Source organism: Fusarium sambucinum, chromosome II (genome assembly GCF_050947815.1).
Source record: "Fusarium sambucinum isolate potato_lamoka chromosome II, whole genome shotgun sequence".
NCBI classification, from domain to species: domain Eukaryota; kingdom Fungi; phylum Ascomycota; class Sordariomycetes; order Hypocreales; family Nectriaceae; genus Fusarium; species Fusarium sambucinum.
In genome coordinates, this window is record NC_139293.1 from 6,061,407 (window position 1) to 6,083,778 (window position 22,372).

General features: G+C 49.3%; 7 protein-coding genes across 7 annotated transcripts; 3 read left to right on the forward strand and 4 right to left on the reverse strand.

Moving 5' to 3' along the window:
* Positions 1 to 66: 66 nt before the first annotated feature.
* On the forward strand, positions 67 to 1,315 carry FSST1_008974 (chaperonin 10-like protein; the record flags this gene model as incomplete). The annotated part of the gene is made up of 3 exons (XM_083225908.1): positions 67 to 123; positions 180 to 550; positions 601 to 1,315. 3 exons carry the CDS (start codon positions 67 to 69, stop codon positions 1,313 to 1,315), a joined length of 1,143 nt encoding a protein of 380 aa, XP_083084935.1.
* A 646-nt stretch (positions 1,316 to 1,961) lies between these two features.
* On the reverse strand, positions 1,962 to 3,120 carry FSST1_008975 (putative glycerol dehydrogenase; the record flags this gene model as incomplete). The annotated part of the gene is made up of 5 exons (XM_083225909.1): positions 1,962 to 2,158; positions 2,216 to 2,462; positions 2,514 to 2,675; positions 2,734 to 2,999; positions 3,063 to 3,120. The coding sequence occupies 5 exons, from the start codon at positions 3,118 to 3,120 to the stop codon at positions 1,962 to 1,964; spliced, it is 930 nt and encodes a 309-aa protein (XP_083084936.1).
* Positions 3,121 to 4,200: 1,080 nt separating this feature from the next.
* FSST1_008976 (t-SNARE syntaxin) lies at positions 4,201 to 5,339 on the reverse strand (the record flags this gene model as incomplete). Its single annotated transcript, XM_083225910.1, has 3 exons — positions 4,201 to 4,225; positions 4,328 to 5,024; positions 5,096 to 5,339. The coding sequence occupies 3 exons, from the start codon at positions 5,337 to 5,339 to the stop codon at positions 4,201 to 4,203; spliced, it is 966 nt and encodes a 321-aa protein (XP_083084937.1).
* A 2,986-nt stretch (positions 5,340 to 8,325) lies between these two features.
* FSST1_008977 (uncharacterized protein) lies at positions 8,326 to 16,433 on the forward strand (the record flags this gene model as incomplete). The annotated part of the gene is made up of 3 exons (XM_083225912.1): positions 8,326 to 8,378; positions 8,438 to 10,994; positions 11,265 to 16,433. The coding sequence occupies 3 exons, from the start codon at positions 8,326 to 8,328 to the stop codon at positions 16,431 to 16,433; spliced, it is 7,779 nt and encodes a 2,592-aa protein (XP_083084938.1).
* Positions 16,434 to 16,908: 475 nt separating this feature from the next.
* On the reverse strand, positions 16,909 to 17,451 carry FSST1_008978 (uncharacterized protein; the record flags this gene model as incomplete). The annotated part of the gene is made up of 1 exon (XM_083225913.1): positions 16,909 to 17,451. The coding sequence occupies one exon, from the start codon at positions 17,449 to 17,451 to the stop codon at positions 16,909 to 16,911; it is 543 nt and encodes a 180-aa protein (XP_083084939.1).
* Positions 17,452 to 17,891: 440 nt separating this feature from the next.
* On the reverse strand, positions 17,892 to 19,009 carry FSST1_008979 (NmrA/HSCARG family protein; the record flags this gene model as incomplete). The annotated part of the gene is made up of 3 exons (XM_083225914.1): positions 17,892 to 17,969; positions 18,033 to 18,374; positions 18,431 to 19,009. The coding sequence occupies 3 exons, from the start codon at positions 19,007 to 19,009 to the stop codon at positions 17,892 to 17,894; spliced, it is 999 nt and encodes a 332-aa protein (XP_083084940.1).
* Positions 19,010 to 19,795: 786 nt separating this feature from the next.
* On the forward strand, positions 19,796 to 21,298 carry FSST1_008980 (mate-domain-containing protein; the record flags this gene model as incomplete). Its single annotated transcript, XM_083225915.1, has 1 exon — positions 19,796 to 21,298. One exon carries the CDS (start codon positions 19,796 to 19,798, stop codon positions 21,296 to 21,298), a length of 1,503 nt encoding a protein of 500 aa, XP_083084941.1.
* Between the last annotated feature and the right edge of the window lie 1,074 nt (positions 21,299 to 22,372).

Sequence of the window (22,372 nt, forward strand, 5' to 3'; positions counted from 1 at the left end):
CGACAATTGGTCAACCAGTAATTGCACTTCTACTACCTGCGCCGCATCTTGTATCATACCCTCATCATGGCAACTGATCTCGTGAAAGCCTCCGTCCTACACGGTGAGAAGGACCTGCGCCTGGTTAGTCCAACACCCAAAAAGACCTCATAACAACCACTAAATACTTCATGAAACAGGAAGACCGTGAACTCCCCGAGCCTTCCAACAATGAAGTTCAAGTGGCCGTCCAATCTACTGGTCTTTGCGGCTCAGATCTCCACTACTATAACCACTTTCGCAATGGCGATATTATCGTGCGAGAGCCTCTCACCCTCGGTCATGAGTCTGCAGGAACAGTCGTAGCTGTTGGTTCAGAAATCACACACCTTAAGCCCGGTGACCATGTTGCCCTTGAAGTTGGTCTTCCTTGCGAAACCTGCGAGCTCTGTGGCGAGGGACGTTACAACATCTGTCGCGGCATGAAGTTTCGAAGCTCGGCAAAGGCCAACCCTCATGCCCAAGGAACGCTACAAGAGCGAATTAACCACCCTGCCAAGTGGTGTCATAAGTAAGTTGAGGGCTGTGGATGAGATGAATAGCCTGCTAACACGTGCCCAGGATGCCCGATCACGTCACCCTCGACCTCGGTGCTCTTGTTGAGCCACTTTCTGTCGCAATGCACGCCCGAGACCGCGCATCTCTCCCCAAAGGCTCAACAGTTCTGGTTCTCGGTGCTGGTGCAGTTGGACTTCTAGCAGCCGCTGTTGCCAAGGCCGACCAGGCAAAGACAGTCATCATCGCCGACATTCTCAAGGAACGCCTCGACTTTGCCACAAGTAATGGTTTCGCCGACGCTTCAGTAGTTGTTCCCATGGAGCGCCCGCAAACCATTGAGGATAAGCTAGCCTTTGCTCAAAGGGTTGCTGCCATGGTTAAGGAGACTCAGATCAACGGAGAGGCTGTTGGCGAGGTTACAGCTGTTTACGAATGTACGGGTGTCGAAACCTGCGTCCAAACCGCTATCTACGCTACCAAGCCTGGAGGCAAAGTTATGATTATCGGTATGGGTACTCCCGTGCTCACCATCCCCATGTCAGCTGCCGCCCTTCGCGAAGTCGACATCGTGGGTGTTTTCCGTTATGCCAACACATACAAGGAGATCATTGAGCTTCTTGCCAACCCCCCTGCGAACATGCCTGATGTTAGCCGTCTAGTCACTCAAAGGTATACCGGCATGGACAAGATTGAGGAAGCTTTCAAAATGGCAGGGAAGGTGAGGGATGAACAAGGCAACCTTGTCATCAAGGTTGTTGTAGACTTTAATGAAAAATAATTACAGACCCGTTTGTAGAATCGTACTGGATGGTGTTTCATCAGAGTATTGTTTGGATGGGCTAAAAGGCGAGCTTGTTGAATGGTGGTGTCTCGGAAATTCTGAATATCTTTCATGGCTTTGTAGCAATTGGCGATGCAATTAACTACTTTTTTTTCGTATCACGAACTTAGAGGCTTCTTTCATTAGAGGGCGATGCGAACGGGTACTTGCAACGTGTAGCCGGCAAATAAACGTGTTGGTGGAACGTTTGCACATGTCGAAATGTAGCGGTGGATTTCTAGCAAGAGTCGATGAAAGACACGAGCTGTTTCAAGCACCAAGATATAGACTATCCGCATTTATCAAGCTTAGCCATTATTTGTTATATTGGTCTGATGTAATTAGACTTTGAGAAACCCCCCCCCCATCAAAAAGATTGGTCTGATGTACGTTCCTTGTTTGCCTGCCTGTTGAAGTCAAAATTTGGCCAAGCTGGCATGATCACGTTGAGGCAAATTATAAAGTCAGATCAGTTTGATTTCCTTTTCTTGGATCTCACTAAGAATATCTAATTATAATGTAGTTTTACTTTTACCGCTTTTGTTCTTTCATCATGTTGGTCTTGGTCTCACCGTCACACACTCGTTTATAGTCGACCTTGTATTCATGACTTGTCGGGAAAGCCGAAGTCAATGCCGAAAGGAGGGTAGACATATCTCTTTACTTGGTTGTTCTTCTGAAGTTCGGCAGAGTAGTCGTTAAGAGCCTTCATGTCTTCGTCATCGAGGTCGACGATGGTCTTGTTAGCGGTGATGCGCTCAGGGGTGACCGACTTGGCGAGAACGGTGCTACCGCGAGCGACTAGGAAAAGAAAATTAGTTGCAGAGTCACAGTAAAGAGTACACTATCGAGACTTACCGTGGTAGCTGAGGAGAACAGTAGAGGCAGAAACACCCTTCTTCTCAGCAATCTTGACAACGGGCTGGGCACTCATGACGGGACCACCTGTGCTGCCAAGAGGACTGTAAGCCTCAATATGGATGCCCTTCTCCTTGCAGAAGTCAACGATCTCTTGTTGGGGAAGCTCAGGGTGGTTTTCGATCTGGTTAACAGCGGGTACGATGGTTGCATGAGGCAGAAGCTCCTCAAGGTACTTCTTGCTGTACTAGAAAAGTGTTAATTAGGCCTAGGCCACAGTGAAATTTGGCAAGCCTACGTTGCAAACACCGACAGCCTTTGTCTTGCCCGTAGCGGGGAGTTTCTCCATGAGCTTCCAGCCATCGACGTGGTTATAGTCTCGAATAACATCTCGGGAACCATCAGGCTTCTTGGGAAACTTGTCGTCGTTGCCCTCGGGGTTGAGAAGAAGAGGCCAATGCTGACATTATTTAGCATACAACGATTTAGGTAATTCAACCCTTCTTAGAAAGACTTACTACTAGGAAAAGGTCGACGTAGTCGAGGCCGAGGGCCTTCAAGCTCTTGTCGAGAGCTAGCTCGACACGGGTGTTGTAGGTAGCCCAGGCTTTGGTAACGACAAAGATGTCTTTGCGCTTGACACCAGCCTCAAAGGCAGCCTTGAGACCAGCGCCAACCTCCTCTTCGTTCCCATAACAGTAGGCGCAGTCGATCAGCTTGTAGCCGTCCTTAAGAGCATATGCAACAGCCTTCTCGACCTCGCCAGCGGGGGACTGCCAAGTACCTGCAAACACAAGGTTAATCAATTGAGGTTATCGGAATTCGGAGCATTAGGAAAACAACGCACCGAGTCCGACAGCAGGAATTTCCTGTCCGGTGTTGAGCTTGAAGGTTGAAGGAGCCATTGTGTGGAGTCGGCAAGGCAGTAGGCGATATAGTTGGTTGAAGGGCGTGTATGTGTATGAGCGAAGTTTAGAGCAAAGCACAGGAGGGAAAGAAGATGCTCGTATAACAGCGGGAGACCTCAAGGTTATAAACTGCTGCCGCATCATGAATATGACTGACTGCCCCTCATATGTAGCTACGTTTGTCGGGCCAAGCTATGCTACCTTGTTACATCCCGCAGACTTATCCCGCTGTTGATCCCCCCAAACTGTTACATGCGATCATATCTGTGGGGTCAAGGTTGTGTTCCCCGCCAAACAAAGCTGCATCGCCAGGGACATGCCTCTAGCTCGAGGCGAGTTTTACCTCATGGAGCAGTAGGCGGGTTTGGGGTGTGACTTGTACGGAAAAGAGTGATGGTTGATGGAGTTTTCTCGGGGTGGGGTTGGTCCGAATCGTCCGTATTTAGTAGAAGCTAACATGATGTGTCCCTTAGGTCGGTGAGAACACCGGTTGGCGGAAAACATGATGCCCCCAATCATGCCGTTCCTCGATGTAGTTTCTCTTGAAGAGCCTCGAAGACTCCCTTTGTCGGTGATTCGATGAAGATAGTGAAACACGAACTGCGGCTGGTGGCCGACTCTGATTGCTTTATATACAGGTAGGTAACTAGGTAAAACTACCTAGGTAGGTTCAGCTGTCATCGCGCTCAAAATCATGTCAAATTCTTTACAAGTTTCGATATACCTCGTCCATGAGCGTGGGGGTACTTCTTGTTTTCTGTTCCTAACAATGTCCATTTAGCTGCTGGTACAGGCACTAGACCTCTTAATCAGCAGATGAGAACGATAATGGCTTTTGTGTTTTCGCCCGAGGGCTATCTACTCATTCATTATTAACCCTAAAACCGCCAACATAAGCTCTCGAATAGTCTTTATTTCCGACCCTGTCCTCCATGCTGCGTCGTTCTCATCCGAATCTAAGGAGAATGGCAATAGCGTAGCGACAAAACACGTGCCTTAACTCCCTTTCCCATTGCCCAAGTTTTCTACCCGACTCTTGTTCTCATGCCATGCATTGCTTCATTCAATGGCTCAAGACTAGCCGGAAACAAGAACCCAAAGCCTATGAAAAGGTTAGCGACTGGTTGGCCCAACGGTGACTGAGCACGCCGGGAAAACTATAGCCTTCTTGGCATATCTCCAGATGCTCAACTAGTGAACTTACAGGAAAAATATCATCAAAACTCCAAACATCTTCGCGATTAACCACCGGTTGCTTGATACTCGGTTCCAGTACTTGAGAAGTTCTCGCTGTGCTCCTTCGACGTTGTCGACCACATCTTCGGTGTTTGCATCGATGCGCTGGATCATTTCGCTCTGTTCCGAAACCATTGTGGCCAGTTGTCCAAAGATGCTTCCCAACTCGCCAATCGTCTTCTCGATGGCCTCAATTGCTTCACCTCGTTGTTGGATATATGTATTGGCAGGCTGTGCCTCCTCCATCATCAGTAGTTGCTGGTCGCCAACAGGATTAAGGGAGAGTGTATCTTGACCCGGCGCAGGTGAGTTGCGGGCGGGTGTCCCGTAGAGTGGCGAAGCGGACTGTTGAATAGAAGGCTGAGCATGTTGCGACACCGAAGAGATGAAGTTCTCCGTTCTTGATCGCGATGCTTGGATGTTCTTGGTTCTGGCTTCGAGGACATCCTTGAAGTTGACGGAGACATCAGTAAGTTTGCCTTGTAGTAAGTACACGACGTTCTTGTTGTGCTCGCCCTCTTGATCGGCCTTGGGATGTTGCTGCTTTGTGATAGTTTGGAGAGCTCCAATCTGCTGATTCAAAGACGACAGGTCTTGCTTGATGACGAAAGTAAGTTCGTTGATTTCCACGGGGCGGTCGTCGAAAAGGGTTCTTCGTTTCGCGACTGTTCTCCATGTTAGAACCATACATGGCGCTGCGCATCTCCGCCATAAATGACTATAATGTCGTACTCACGTTGTGCTAGCTTCTCCAACTTGCCCATAGTCGCTGAGATGCCACGTCCAATTTCAGCAGCTTTGCGGGCAAAATCGGATCGCCTTGGAGGCCCAGTGGGATGGCCGTTGGCGGCATCTTTTTGCGCATCAGTCAAAAGAGATTGACGCTGGGAGCTGACTTTTGACGATGTTTGTTTTCGCTGTGCCTGTGCGAGTACCGATTTGAACTCGGAGGTTCGGTCTTGAATAGATAAGACAGCCATCGTGGCCAGATTAAGAGGGGTTAAGGATAACGCCGAGATGTCAGACTGCGGCCAGCGCGGCTTCGTGTCTCGAAAAGAACAGATTCACGTTGATTTTGTAGTAGCAGGGCAATATGCCGGACACCTTGGCAACTTCAGTTCAACTGAGAATGAATCGAATCGTGGTGTAAAACGTGGGAGGGACCGAATCAGGTCTCGGTTGACAGCGTAGGCGAAACAAAACGTTGAGTGCGGCGGGCGGGTGACGCGGACACGAGAGCGAATTGCAGTGTATTAAAAGGAGTGGTTTAGCGACGGATGTAATCGAACAGGCAGGTCGAATATGGTGGGAAGAGGATCGTTTAATAGCTGCCCATAAGAAGTCGCAGGCCTCTATGTGATTAAATGGAGGAGAAGCTATGTTAAATGCGCAACCAAGAATGCCAGAGACAGATGAAGTTTGATTTGAATTGGTGTCGCTGCGTCTGAAAGGAGATTGGATTGATAGATTGATTGGGGGAATGGCTGTTCCAGACTGGTCCAGGCAGGGGTAGGCACAGACGTTGATCCGCCACGCTGGCTATTGCGAACTATCCATGCAATGAATAAATGCAATGCTGGCCCCAAGTTTTTAGTGTGGCTGTGTCTGTGGCTGTGATTAACAAGTTCAAGATTGAGGTTGTTACGGATAACTAGGTAGATACAGGTATCTGGAACCATTTCTTTGGTTGTGCTGGAGGAAGGAGGTGGGCTACTCAGCAGGTATTGGGTCTTACAGTCCCTTGGTATTCTGTTTTTTAAGAATAGAGCCCTATCTTTCGTGACGAAACCGCCCTGATCAGAGCTATTATACTTTGAGAAGACCCCATGCGCTGCAACTGTTGCTGGACTTGCTCCATTTCCCAAGATTCGATCTCTAGTTATGTTCTCGTAACTGCCGGCCCCTCCATGCGTCTCTAGCTCGTCCTGAGTCTGGATGCTCGTATTATGTATCATCGCGAGTCCTTTAGTTCTGCAACTGAGTGGGGTCTAGCTTCAGCGGGACGGGAATGACGGCATTGTTTAAAGCCCATTGTCTCCTTGCTAATACTTCACGAGTAAACTTTGTGTTGCAAGATGAACAATACCTAGTCGAAAGCTTGCTACTAAATTATTAATTAATACTCAGAGACACGAAAACTCTTGGCCCCTTAACGTGTCATTGCCAACGTCACTCGCCCTATCAGAATAGGCATGTCTATACCGGGACTCTTTTTTTTATCGTTGTAGCAATGGTGGTATTCATCTTGATGTGCAACCTCGGCTGTGCTTCGGAGCAGTACCTTGGTAGACCTTGTTACAACATATGTGACAAGAGTTGAACAAACCACTCGGGCATCTATAAGCAAAGTGAACGAGGCTATCATATGAGGGAGGGTGGGAATATTGTATCGCTGAAGGAACTGTATGATATTCGTGACATTGTTGAGGCTTGGATCGACATATTCGAAGGCTGGTCCACTATGACAGCAAAGAGCAAGATCAAAAATCCTTCACCCCTTCATCGCCTGTGAGGAAACCGAGTAACCCAACCCTTGGTCAACATGCAAGCTTTTGTCCAGTTTCGCAAGACTCGACGAGAATAACAATTCTGTGCCACTCCAATATGTGACATTCACAGGTCCCGATTCAGCTTCACTAAATCCGTAGTTGTGTTTTTTTTTGGCACTCCTGTTATTATCTGTAAAATCACAACCATAACAATATGGATCGCGAGCCGGGACGACCTGAACGATCGCGTAGAGATTCGTGTTTGAATGCCACTATAGATGTCAAAAATAGCAACGACCAGTACTTGATTCATGTTACTTTGGTTACGTGGATTGTACGCATATTTAATTACCGGCGAATAATAACTTTAGCAATCATTAGGCATGGTAACAGAAAAGCTAGCCGCCAGAAGCATACTAAGTTAGTAGGCCACTTTATGCTACTTAGACCATACTTGTTAGGCTATTTGTTTTTCGTAGCTTAAAGCTTAGAGGTCATGGAATTCTTCTGCTACCCACTAGGAGTGTTACGGAGGATCAGAAGCCCAGTACAGAGTAGGAACAAGAGGTTAGTAGGCAGCTGATCTCGTAACTTGTTGCCATAATAATGGAGGCTCCACGATCTTGGGATCGGCTCCGCTGGTAATTTCATTCCTGTACTCTGTCTGTACTTCATAGTACGTTGTACTCCGTAACTCCTCAATCAACTTAATCGGCACAGCCACTTGGACATTGTTTGGGCGCCTGCTTTGACTTTCCAAATCTGACGGTTAAATGTCCCAGCTCACTTGCCCAAGAAGCAGCTACGTACGTGCGGATACATCCCAACATTACCTTAGTAGGCGGTAGAATAATAATAGGTCCCTTTGGTTAATTTTATCCTAGGCTTCAACGAGGCTGGGCAAACTGGGGTATCTGTATCCTCCTTGGCTCATGCGGCCTTCCTTGTCTGTTTTTATTAACAGTTGCGGCGCCGAGGTGCCCCATCCACTTCTGTCATCCAATCTCCAACGGGCAACTGCAGCGCTAGTACACTAACACTAGCACCTAAAAGTCCCTGACCGCACCATTTGTTCCCGCTCCATTGCTACCTACTTACCTACCGACCTTCGAGAGCACCACCTCCTTGTTCTATCACCATCTCGTTGGCATCCCTCATCTGTTGCCGCTGGCTCCTATTGTGCTGCCTTTCTCCTCATCGTATTTTGATTTGTTTCTTTTCCATCGTATACTTGTTGTTAGTCCATCACTGATTTCGTTCTTCTTGGATTTCCCATTTTGTAACCCAGGCTTCGATCCAGTCAGTCATCACCGATCTTCGTCAACACCAACCCCAACGAGGTCTGCACACCTAATTAGTTTGCCACGTCCGCTGAGCCCAGCACTCTCTGCGTCGCCATAAACCTTCGCTTCTTGCTAGTCATCAAGCACCAACCAAGAATGCACCGATAGTCGAACACTGACGACGAATACACGACATGGATGGGACATACAACAACCCTTATGCGCAAGGGCAGTCGCAATCACCATTGTAAATAACCATTATCATCTCTGACACCTTTTCTTTAATTAACCCACGATTCATTCCAGATCGCCTCAAACACCTGGCGGATACCAAGTGAACGTCAGCCGTCAAAAGACAAGGAAATGGGTCCAAGCACCCGTTCAGAACTATGATGGTGATGACTGGGGCGCCGACGAGTTTGATGACGATGAACCACCACCGCCGCCCCCTCCCGTTTCTCGAGTTACAACAGGTCTCCGGTCTGTTGGCCAACGTCCTTCCGAATCATACGGGCCTTCGCCCAGGCTAGCTGCTGCTGTAGCTTCTAGCTCTCGAGGCTCGAGTGGTCCTCCGTCGCTCCAGCTCGAAACTCAACATTCAGCTGGGCCCTCTAACGCTGCGCCTCCGGAACAACTCTATAATGTTTCATCGCCTATTGCAGGACGGAACGGATCTCCTGCGCCAGTTTCTTCGGGCGCCGGGTCTTCGAAACCGCCGAGTTTTCAACAGCAGCCTGAAGTCCGTTCCTCTACCCCGCAAAGCCCCAGTAGTTCTGCTCGAGCTTCTCCTTCGATTCGACCTGATTTGTATCGCCATATAGATGATGAACGTAAACTTGGTGGCTCACCCTTGTCTATCACGGAAAACGTTGCGCCCAGGCCGGATGATCGTTCTTCGCCACCCGTTCACGAACCTAGCCGTCAGGGACACGGCCCAGGAGACGACCCTGTGGTCGACAGAGTCCAGAAGCAGCCGACTTTTGACAGTATTCTTGCGAAACGCGATGAGCTGCATGTTGGACAGTCAGGATCGAACGATGCACCCGTCTTAGATAGCGCTGAAACTTGGCAGCAAATCAACAACCCCAAGGAAGAGTCTGTCCTGCATTCACCCACAGAGATCGACCGAAAACGAATGTCTGTTAGCCCACAGCTTCCTGATGTCGCGCGTATGTCAGTTTTCGGCGCTGATTTCTTCTCTTCCGACAGCGGTAATTCAAATGCTCAGGGTCCCGTCAAACAGGAACAGCCCTTGGCATCTAAGCAGTCAATCAATACTGCCGCAAACCTCTCTACGCTGAACGAAAAGCCCCCGGAGGGCGAAGATGATGGCAATGAATCCAGACTTGGCAATGCTTCGTCTAATCAATCATCACTTATTCCTGCAAATGATCCACGATCTGTTCCGCCTCTGCGTACACCAAGCCCAAACACAAAAGGGCTTTATCCATCACTTGGAGACCCTGCGAGTGGCTCGGCTGCAACAGGCTCCAAGATCACACCGACAGAACCACTGCATCCCCAGCCATCAGATTACTCGCCTTCAAACTACGAGCCAAATTCTGCACTCACGCAGGGCACAATGAATACATTTAATTCATCACCTATTAAGGAAAGTGATGTTCTGAGTGAGGAGATTATGAGGTCTTTGAGTCCCATCGCCCCAACCTCAAATTCTGCTCTTGCCCGACCTGCGCCCGAGAACACTCAGTCATTGACACCAGGTGGTCAGAACGAAATGCGTAACAGCAGTTATACCCTCAGCGACTACGATAATTATTGGGCAGATTCAATCGGCAAGCCCGAGCAAGGGAAGGAGAAGTTACAGGCTGCGAATGCTCTCGTAAATGAACCACAACAAGAGCCAACCGAACAGCCATTGCCTGAGGGGTTGGCTTCTATCGGACCCAAGCCTGCTTCTCCGCCGGATTCTCCGAATGCTGAATCGCGACGCAGATTCTCTTGGGAAGCTGGTTTTGACTCACCCCCCAAGACCCTCCCTGTTGAGACTCCTGCTGGGAACTTGAACAAGGAAGTTCCCGCCCCAGGTTCCCCATCACCAGTGGTATCGGCAGATGCTCAGTCCTCGCAGAACCCAGTTTCCATCAATATCAGCAAATCCAACGAGTCGCCACAAAATATTGAAGCTCCGAAAATCATTGTTCCTCCTTCCGGTGGAATCTCTCATCAGGTATCCAAGGCTAGCACACTTCCGCCAAGCCAGCAGCAAACTACTTTGGAGCCCCCTTCACCAGTGTCTGTGGAACACAATGACTCCACGCCTCAGGCCATAGCAGATCGCCGTCCATCGATCGTGGATGACAAGCCCCTAGCTAAAACATCTTCGACTCTCGCATCAACAACGCCGCCCCCTGAAATTTCGGGTAGGTCGATTCCCTCAAGCAGCGAGTTTCCTCAGACTACTCCGTGGCGTGATATTATGACCTTGGCGACACCTGTTCAAAGGACCCTCAAGTTCGAAGCTGGCCGAGACACGCATCAAGCTTGGGAGTCGGGCTTGGATAACTGGCTCTCTAGTCTTATGATCGAGCATCCCGAATACGCAAGCAGCACTGCTTCCTTTTCCGGGGTCGGTGGTATGCCTGCAAGTCAAAAAGGGCACGCACCAGGCCCCAGTGTATCTCATACTCAGCAGTATTTCAACGCGAGCTCGCCTACGACAGGACAACCAGCAGCCGGCAGATCTCGGGTCGCTAGCTCGGTGCCATCGGGCTCCAGCGGCTTCGGTAACTCGAGCAACCAGATCGGCACCAAGAGTAAGGAACTTATGCAGTCTGCTGGGAAGATGGGCAAAGGATTGTTTAGCAAGGGAAAGAGCAAATTGCGTGGAACCGGGGACAAGGTATTTCACTGACGCTTCTCTTTTTAGAACCTGTTGTGATGGGCTTCTTCCTTTTTCTCCCTTTGAGTGGGGTTTTTGTTGGATTAAATCTCTTTTCATCATGCACTTCAAGGCTGGTGTTTCACTCTTGGCCTTATGATGAGACGGGTGTATGAGATAGGAATTCTACGACGCTTGTTCCCTTTTCTCCTCCCACATGTCACCATGATGTTGCCCATCCATCAGGCTATATGTGACAAGAATGTTTATTAATGTTTCTTTGAATGGCAGGGCGAACCAACATCTCCGGTGCAAACAAAGCTCAAGACTGAAAGACGCGCATCGTGGGGTTTAGATCGTCTCGCGAGATCCCGCGCTGATGAAACTTCCGAAAAAGACGTGAACTCGAGGCCCTCGACTCAATCCTATCATGCTCCCCAGTCCTCCCAATCATCCAGTATTCCTCCTTTTGGCCCTGTGCCTCCGACTGGCGAATCAGGTAAGCAAATCGCTTTACGCGAGAGTGATGAGCCTCAGTTTTTACAAGATGCATCTGCCATACCCAGTAAAGAACACGATGATAGATCACAATGGTATATTCCAACGCCTATCGATGAATCTACTTGGGATCCTTTCCGGGAGACAAATCTTGCCAATCTTAAGGCCTCTAAGGAATCTAGAGCCTTGGTTACAAACGGTGATCAACCTCAACAGAAAGCCAGTGTTGAGGCGCCTTTCAGTAAGCCTTTGTCTGGTGGCGCATCTCCTGTGCCTGACCGTGGCAGTGTTCGTATGGTACCTTCAGAAGAGCATTCTGGCTCATTGCATCAGCCGATGTCTGTCTACGCCACTGTCACATCTCAAGAGACACCCAGAGACGTTCAGCATGAGTCTCAACCAACCGATTTATCTATTACTCCGCAGCGGCATTCATCTTTTGTGGGCTTGCCGCTTATCAGAAGGGGTTCGACTTTCGATGTCAACCCAAGACCGACTGCAGTCGAGCGGAGACCGACTGAGCCTATAGACGAGCGTGTTTCAGCTGACGCTGAAGACTATGATGAAATCCTTCGCCAGCAAGGAACCATTACATCCGAAGTCACAATCGGGTCAACTCTGGTGGGAACCGACTCGATTGCGCCTGATAAAGAATATAAGAAGGATGTTGATGATCCAGAAACACCTGCGATGACTCCGGAGTGGCAACGTCGTGCTTCACAGCAACGATCCCCTCAGGCGGTACCACGTCATTCCCTCCAGATGCACCCAGTCAATCAGGGACCTATGCCACCACATAATCCGGAACATCAAAGCCCTTCACTGCCACTATTACCGCCCCATTTGATGGGTGGCGGTGGCAATCCAGTCCAGAGACTACCTCCTTCCGGTCCCTGGAAACTCGAAGAAAGCCATCTGTCGGAACCTTTGCATCGCGTTACCCCCAAGGCTTCACCACTTCTTCCATCGGGACAATGGAAGCTGGAAGAAAGTCACTTAGCCGAACCTCTTCACGTTGTCAATAGGAACCGAGCTGGCACAAACGCCTCGCAGATCTCCCAGCGTTCGCATCGCTCACGACATTCGCAGCATGATCCGTCGTTTGGTTACAACAAAGAGACGGGTGATGTGCCCACTTCTCCGTCGTCGAGCTCGGCCACTCAGTATCAGCATCATCATCAACGACAGAAGCCTTCCGAAGTGCCCCCCTCAACGACCAATCGATATCCAGGCCTCTTCCCTGGTCAGCAACCACCACAAGATAATTCGCAGGAAACCCGCCCCGGTCTGGCTTCTCAGGTCGCCGGGCGCCTGTCTCATGAGGAAGGTATCTCAAGAACGGGAACTAGTGGCAATGAAGTCCCTGGTGATGATCGCGGTCGTTCTAGGGGAGCGTCGGCACTGTTCAAGGATATTGGGCATCGCTTCAGGAAGTCTTCAACCGAGCGACAGCGCACACCTGTTGACAACTACAATCCATACCAGCCTCCACAGCTTCCAGAGGCTAACCATGATGCAGCTTCCGTGTCTAGTGTAGCGACTGATGGAACAAACGACCGGAAGAAATCCAGAACTAGTTTCATGCTGGGTCTGAGAAATAAGCAGAGCCGAGAAAAGCTCTCCATGCCTCCCCCTCCACGCCCGGAAGACTCGAGACCACACACCGCAATTGAAGACAAGAGGGCATCTCGAATCAATCCCGGGTTGGGCATTGATTCTGCCCAATCAAGGCCTGCGGGTGTACCTCGCGCAGCTACCTCCAATCTGGCTAACGAGCTGAGCCAGACTGGAAGTGCTACCCCTCCTCCTAAGAAGCGATTCTCAGCTTTCAATGCTAAGGCTGCTATGACAAACGTATTCAACAGGCCAAGCAGTGGCACATTTGCCAAACCCGGTACTCCCACTTCCTCTAGGCCGATTTCAAGTCATTTAGGCGTACAACAGCCGGTATCTGTGGAGCGATCCCATCCGGGTTTCGAGCGAAGCAACACTGCTGGTCCAACTTTCAACCAGATGCTTTCAACCCTACCAAATGCACCCCCTGCCGATGCTTCAGATCGTCGCACAAGACGTGGCTCGGCCGCTGGATTGATCTCGGGTCTCTTAGGGCATGGCCACAAGAGCAAGGAAGGTCAGCAAAGTGCCTCACCTCAGATACAACAGCATCTCGCCCAACAGTCGCATGATCGCCGCCCTTCTGAACTACAACTCAATCCATCCCAACATGGAATGCCGCAATCCCAGGATCGAAGCCCATCTGGTCCTCAGCTGCCCACTCCTGCTCTGCAGATGCCTGGCGCTTTCCCCGAGACCCCTGGAATCCCAACGCCTCAGAGCGATGTCCCGCCTCTCGCCAGCCCCCAGCCCCAAAGACCGCGGCCATTTGTTAACCAGCAACCGCCAATGGTTCGCCAAATGATTGGCGATGCTATTCCCAGGGAGCAGTCTCCCATGCTGACCTCTAGAACCTCGTCGGGTGCAATAAGAGAGAGCCAACACGCTCAGACAGTGTACCGAAACTCCCGCCCATCACCACTAGGCTTTGGTTCCACGACTCCTGCAGGGACTCCTCCGATCGTGATGACGATAGACCACAGTCGTCATGGCACACCTCAAACTCCTTTCAGTGTCGGCCAGGGCTTTCATGACCCTCGAACCGAAGGAATGAGATCAATCTCGCCAGCGGCGTCAGGCATACGTTCTGCTCCAACAACACAGACGTCCTTCAACATTCCAAGCACAGCCCCGACAGCACAGACCTCGTTTCATCATCCGACGCAGTCGTTCGAAAAGCTTTCGCAACACATGCAAGAGATAGCACCTATTCAACGGCCCGTCACTGACTCGCCGAACATGTCTTTCAGGCAGAATGCGAGACCTGGACAAATTGCATTAGATGACGGCATGCCTCTGTCCCCTGTATCCCAAGCTTCGAAGACAGGACCACCGTCTGTTTCCTCAATGGCAACACAGAGTCCTCGGCTGAACAGTTCCTTTCCTACTAGTGGAAGGCGGCAATCTTCACAAATTTCACAACCTGAGACTCCAGTCATTCCGGTAGCGTCTACCAGTCCTCCAGTACAGGCATCCACTAGTAGGATGGGAATTTTACCTCAGCAACAGCAGTCCTCAAGCTTCTTGTCACAGGCCGGTCCTCCTCGGCAGGGTGCTTATCAGATGGCTTCGGGTCGTCTGCCAATGCAGATGCAGGAACCTGACGGAAACCCTTCAGTTCCTCCAAAGAACGAATCGAGCCATCTGCAGCAGCCTCAGGTAGTTGACCAGCCAGCTCGGCAGGGGAGTCCTGGAGTATCGAAGTGGAAGGGCCTTAAGAATCGCATGTCTGCGCAAGTTGTGCATAAGTCACAGCCTAGTCAAAGAAATACCGAGACTGACAAAGACAAGCTGACTGCAAGCAAGATCCTCGGGGCATTTAAACGAGGTTCCAAGGAAAACCGGCAATCCATGGTTATTCCAGATTTCCAAGCTTACCAACAGCACCAGATGGGTGCTCCACAGCAACGACAGTCTCTTCAGCAGCATTCTACTGCTCAGGTTCTATACGGGCAAGCACAGTCCCCTCGCCCATCTTCGAATGTTAGCGGCCAGCCTTTCGGGCAAGCCACAACTTCACGACCATTATCACATCTGAGCAACCAGTCCCCTGCGCAGCTGCAATATAAAAGACAGTCTTCGATGTTTATCAGCCCATCTCTACCTCAGCAGCAGTTCCGTAGCTCTTCAGGATCCATCCCTCAAGGGCAACTAGGCATGCATTCGCCACAGCACGTTCTTGCGTCTCAACCCCCTCAGCCTCAAGCCGAGTTCTTGCCCCCAAACTCACCTACTGATCCAACCCACCGCTCGCCGCAACAGCAGGGACACTATCAGTCTCCTCCCCAACACCAAGGGCAATTCCAGTCTCCATCACTTCAGCAAAGGCAGTTTCCATCACCGCCACCACAGCAAGGACAGTTCGGGTCCCCCACCCAACATCAAGGTCAAATTCACGCCCCTATTCAGATTCAGGGTCAATTTCAGGGTCAATGGCAACATCAGACACATTCGCTGGGGAATCAATCTTTGCCCGCTCAATCTCGGCAAGCTTCTTATCCTGGCCAGTGGCAAGGTTCCATTGGCCAGAGTCCAAATTTGCCTGCACATCAAAGTCCTCGGCATTCGCACTTCTCCCAGCAGCCTTATAGTCCACAGCCTAGGCATCCGAGCCAGCAAATGGTTCATGGGGAAGAGTCGCACCCTGTTCATGTCTCTACTCCTGACACTGTTCACGCGCCCACACCAGTTCACGCACCATCGCCACGTCCTTCACTGCTCAATCTTCTTGCCTCCGGCAGCATCGACGCTGAAGGGCTCCAGCAGGAGAACCGTGGTCACACTGACCTCTATAGTGGCGGAACAAACGGAAACCCTCGGGCGAGCGCTAGTTCATCGCCCAACGAGCACATTTCCCTAGAAATCGGCACGGAACAAAACGGGGGCTTAAAGAACCAGGCTCCCTCCCTTCCCATGCCTGTGTTTGCTTCTGAATCTGTTGGGGAGATTTTTATGGGAGCTGGATCTGCGACGGACGTCAACCGGGGCTATTCTCCCAAGGCAGAGGAGTCTCAGGGCGTGTCCATCAGTCCACCTACTGCGACGACACGCAATGCCAGTTCAGGACCAACCAGGCCATCTCCACCAGATATAGGCGACTCGAAGGCTCCGTCCCAACCCAAACCCAGCGGGGGCCCTTCATTCCATGCCGAACTTGAGAACACAGAAGACGCACGAAAACGTACACTACGTCTCAACTCACAGGAAGAAAAGATCCACTATGATCCCAATGCCGATTCAGATGGGGAGGTGCCTGCTCAGATGAGTGCGACTAGTTATCCTGGGCAAGAGTGGAATCCATACGGCATGACTGAAGTGGGTGATTGGAATGAAGCCTTGTACCGTTGAAGGGTTGACTCTTATAAGCAATGCCTTTTTAAAGTCCGCCTTCACCACGCAACCACCAATCTTTAAATAAACGCAAGCATCACATGTTTGTTCTTCCAGCAACACTTGACTTTGCTTCATTTACGTACTTGGCGATACTGTCGATAACGGTCATCTTTTCTCTATCTTACGGATACATAATGGCTGCCATCAGCCAACTTTGTCGAAAATAATATGTTTAGTCCCATTATAGCATGGCGTCGTGGCCGTATATATATATATACCTTACCTTGTTAATTTTCAAATACGTCAAAGAGATGGATGGAATAGTAATAACAGAATGGTTGCAGAAAACATGGTGGAGGGAAGAAAAGTCCGCATGCATATACTATAATATTTGAATCGCCGATATAATATTGTTAAAACGAATACATACATACATGTGCATATTTCTTGCCTGCGAGCACATATCTTGCCTTGTATGTTGAGAAGGGTTTTAGAAATCCAACGATGCATTTCTGAAGGGAATGAGAGCTAGAATAACTGCCTGAGTATAATAGGCTGCCCGATCGACAACACCACCCGTTAGAAGCCCAACTGAGCCTTGCTTGTTCTTCGAATCCGTCTGGCCAAACACCATATCATCCGCGTGGCCCAACTCAACACCCTCTTTCAGCAGCTTGGACGTCTTTTCGGGCAGAAAGTAGGCCGACGTACGTGCCTTTCCAACTTTTCCACTCTTTCCAATGACCACGATCCATGCAAAAGAGCAGAGAGAGCCGTTGTGGATTTCAACGCCTCCTTCAATACCAACCCAGAAGTCTGCCTCTGGCTTTAATGTCTGGGCATTCTGAGCTCTGTTTGTCGCTCCACGGAGTGTTTCTTCGTCGGAGAAGGGCTGATCTGAGACGTGGGAATCTACACTAAGACCCTGGAAGTCATAGGTGTCCAGTAACATCTGCTTAAATCCTTCACTTGTTGCTTTGATCTTTGGGACGTTGTTGGAGGCAACAACGACGATTTTTGAAGGGGTGTTCATTTTAGCTGGCAGATATTTATCGAGGCGACCCGAAAGGCAGTTCGTTGATGTTGACCACAGCCAGCTTCAGGGCGAAACGCTGCACTTGAAAATTAGTTTCATGGAAGTTATGGGCGACCCTACACCCTTTCTTGGATTTCGCTGACACTCTGCGGGGTATTGGAACGGTCTAGCTTTTGTCCCCACAAGCCATTAATTAAACTAATGTAACGGTCGATTGTGAACGGCGACCACATCAATGACTACCGAGGTCAACACATAAATAAAACAGCTTGTCATAACTTGAATCCTGAAAATTCCACTACCTCTTATTGAATATACGGACAGTCATAGAAGATTCCGATCCATTAGGAGCGAATGTTGTACCCAATCAACAAGTAAGATTCAAGGACAAATATCAAATACTCTTTGGTCACCTTGCTATTCAGGTACCCAACTCTTTAAGGCCCCAGTACTTTCTCCCAGTTTTGTTCAGTGATCCAAGCCTCGATACTCTGAACGTCTGGAGATGTCTCAAGCTGGAGGCTCATTCGTCAGTGCTTATCATTGGCAAGCGAGAACCACAGGAGAGAAAAGCTTACAGCATAAGGATGGCTATATCCTGCGTCGTCACCGCCGTGTAGCCCAACCTCGTTGACAAAGGCAAAGGTTTCACGAAGTTCATCTCTCAACTCAGGCTCGCAGTCCCAGGTGAACTGACCAAGTGGAAATTTCAGTATCTCTGTCTCATATCCTGTCACGTTGCTGAATATGTCAACAAACTGTCGGAGTGTCAACCAAGCTCGGTATCCAATAACACTCTTGTTTGGGCAGTTTTGAACTAGAGATTTAACAAATGGTCCAGAGTCTTGATCGTGTGCAATGAATGGCAGTTTGTTATCGAGATCCAGGTTTGTTGAAAATTGTACTCGACCGTTATCTCCCTACATTGCAGTGCGTTAGAATTCAAATATACCATGATATGTATCAGAGGGCTCACCTTTGTGGGTTGTGCCATTGGATGATCAAGGAAATTACTCAAAAAGTAGCCTGGAAGGAAAACACTCGTCTTGGACCAAAGATCTGGCTGTTGCTGTTCGCCGTATTCAACCGCGTTGGCCTTTGAGTCAAAATGACAGACATTGGTGTACTTTCCGCCTGTCAATTTGGTCACATTTGGCAGTGATGAGATAACGAATCTTTCTAGGCTCGTGAGTTTGGCGGCCTCGTCGATGATATTCTTGAGTTGCTGAGTTTCCCTTTGTTTAACCCATTCGTTAAATAGTGAGCCAGGCTCTGGTTTGTCGGGATTATCAGATTCGCTGTAGATACCCCAAAAGTCACTGATGGCGAAGATGACACTGGCATCTTGAAAAGCATGTGCTAGAGACACTGGGTCGTCCAAGTCTGCTCGTACTATATCGATACCGCGGGACTGGAGAGTCTTTGCTCTTGGGCCTGAAGGGTTACGGGTGATGCCACGAACAAGCCATGTAGGGTCTTGGAGGAACGCCTCAACAACAGAGCCACCTTGGCCTCCTGTTGCACCAATAACGACAATGAGCTTGGATTTGTTCATATTATTGCCAAATAGAAAGGAAGCTTGAATTAGAAACTATTTGAGAAGAGGTTATTTGGCATTGTCTGCTTTTATATGTTTGAATATTGCCCCTTACTCACCATTCACCACCATGCTATAACTTGCTGACATGGCGCCGTTTTAATTAATAAGGCAAGTATAAATTATGCCGTTATATTCCGTTGGATCTCACTTTCTCACATCTCTTGCTCTCCTGCCTTTTTCCCAATGCATCCGTTCGATTTGTAATATGTTTCTTATTGTTATCTTTAGCCCTGCTACAACAACAACCAGTGATAACGAACTATATAAGGCTCAAAACCTTGATTCTCGATGCCAAATATCTTCATATTGATAATTTATAAGTTGATCGGGATAATTTCAGCAATTGCTACTTGTGCCAACATCACTGAAAACTGCAGCGCGACATGTCGATTCTTCTTATACCTTTAAATATATCAAGGATGCTGAGGGATCTCTTCTGAAAAGTGAATGTGAAGTGTTAAAATTGTTCAAGAATTAATATGTTGACATGTGGATGGAAGTCGTATCTGTCGCTCCAGCGGAGAGGAGCACCCACCACTGTTGGTCCAGTGGGGGTCCGAGATCGGGGTCGAGACGTCTCTCCAAGGCTCGCTTAGCCACGAGAATTCTTTCTCTAGACATTTTCTACTCTATGCAATTCGCCCTCGAGTGAGTGGATCGTTGCATTAGGACTCGATCCATACCGATTGAGGCTGTCTCATCTCTTTCAGAGTAGGCATTGCGATCTTAACCACCAACCCAATGCCTCGGAGCGAACGTTGGCGAGGCGAGAGCCAGCAGCAAGAGTACAATGGCGTGTTACACGACGAGACATCGCCATTGCTCCCTCGGATATCAGAGGTCAGCGAAGCTGAGACGTCAGTATCGCTTACAGACGTCCACAGCCTGCTGGCTGAGGCGAAGCTTCTATGTCAATATTCGCTTCCTCTGATTGCGACCTATCTTCTTCAGTACTCCTTCACCGTTATCACCACCATCGTTGCTGGCCGGCTAGGTGCCGAGGAGCTCGCGGCATCTAGTCTGGCGCTGACAACAATCAATATCATCGGCTTCACTATCTTTGAGGGCATGGCCACGGCACTCGACACGCTGTGTGCTCAGGCGTACGGTTCTGGTCGCTATACCGGTGTCGGAATGCACATCCAGCGTATGATGGTATTGATGGCTATCGTCATGATTCCTGTCGGTGCCATCTGGCTATGCTCTCACTGGATCCTTCCGCTGCTCGTCCCCCAGCGAAGCCTCGCCCTCAAAGCAGCATCGTTCTTGCGCGTCAGTCTTGTCGGACTACCCGGTTACGCTTTCTTCGAGGCGGGCAAGAGATTTCTGCAGGCGCAGGGCGAGTTTGGTCCAGGCATGGTCGTTCTTATCATTTGCGCTCCCGTCAATGCCTTTCTGAGCTGGTACTTTGCCGTCAAGCTCGACATGGGTCTCGATGGTGCTGCGTTTGGCCAAGCGCTCGCCAATAACCTACGTCCCGCGCTGCTTCTGCTCTACGTTGTCCTGATTGGCAAAAAATCTCATCGTTGCTGGGGTGGTTGGGATGCCCGTGCCGCCTTTGCAGTACATGAATGGGGTGCTATGATCCGTCTTTCTGTTGCCAGCACGGCCGTTAATCTTGCTGAGTGGCTTGCTTTTGAGATCCTCATGATCAGCACTTCGTATATCGATACTCCTCACCTCGCTGCTCAAACCGTTCTCAACACTCTCTCCATTGTAACTTGGCACGTGCCCTTCTCTATCAGCGTCGCCGTCACCACTCGCTTCGGCCATCTCGTAGGGGCTGGAGCTCTAAAAGAAGCGCGTCGGGCGGCGATCCTATATTCCATTGTCTTTGTCGGTGTCGGTATCTTGGATGGCGCGTTCCTATTCCTGCTGCGGCGACCACTTGCAGATTTGTTCTCGGATGATTCTACGGTCAAGGACCTTGCTGTAGGATCCATGATCACTGTTGCCTGCTTCCAGATCATTGACTCCATCATCTGCGGGACCAATGGTGTGTTGAGGGGCCTAGCGAAGCAGTCTGTTGCTGCCTGGGTTGTGCTGGCAGTCAACTACGTGGCCGCCGTGCCATTCGCCATATGGCTCGAGTTGGGAAGTCCCAATCTGAAGCTTGACGGCCTCTGGATTGGTCTTGGAAGTGGCATGGTCATCATCGCGGGTCTTGAGTGCGCTTACATGAAGTGGATTAGCTGGCAGGACTGCGTAGATGATGTAAAGGAAAGAGAGGATGACGGAACATAGACCTTTTTCTGTTTCCTCTTAGCGAGTCTAGAAAGCTCTTTGCTTGATTCTTTAGCTGTAACTTCCCACTATATGTCAATTAAAAGTCTAGATACATGGACACATGACAACTGTAGGGAGTTTAGATGGTGTTTAAGATGATTGTGTAAATATACGTGGTGGCTGTCCTTATTTTGTCTATGCTAACATGGGTAACTACTAGGTAGGTAGCTTGATAACACTCTCAAATCTTTTGTGGCAATTCATGGTGATATTGAGTCTTGTATGCGTCTTAAATGCTTGAATGCTTCTGGTGAGTTTTTGGCAACTATGGTGGGCTGGCCATATCAAGAACCGGCCCACAGTTTTGACTTGGCTTGTTCATGCCATTTTGAATTATTAGTACGTATTCTGGTTATAGTAAAGGCCAAGTTGTTGGATTTTTTAAGCAAGGGCAAGCTTCGGAATGTCGGCCATAGGCAACTAATTAAACAAGCCAACCACTCGTTGGCCCAAAACACCCCAATTGAATTTGGGCTGGGTATGTTTGCTGTGATGTCATAGGATGCTTTGGACCCTGAATCTTTCCAGGCACTTGGACCTTGGATGGGCACAGATGCCTACCTTTACTAACTATGTACTAACCCAACGTTACCTGATAGGTTGACGTGGACAATATTTGTTTACCTGAAACGAATACAGAAGAAACAGGCGGGTGTCGGCAGTGTCGTAAAGAAACACGACATTTTCTGATACTACATCGCAATATTGCTTGGTCAACACTAAACACAATATGGTATGCAGTAGGTAATAGTTGAGCTGCAGTGGAACGGTAACAAGGTACATAGTAGCTAGATAGCTGATTGATTGCTAGTCAGGGGTGAGAAGGCCATCAGTTTAACAAATGATAGTAATGGTATCTAACTATTCCGTAATCTACTGTTAAGTCGAGACAATTGCATTCCAGCTGACCTGAATAAATACTTCATGCCTGTCACTCTTGAAGCTCATTCAAGGGTCAGCAGCCTACCCTAGAGCAATTTCATCATGAGTGCTTGATTCACTTTACGGATACTCAAGAATAGACTAGTCTGT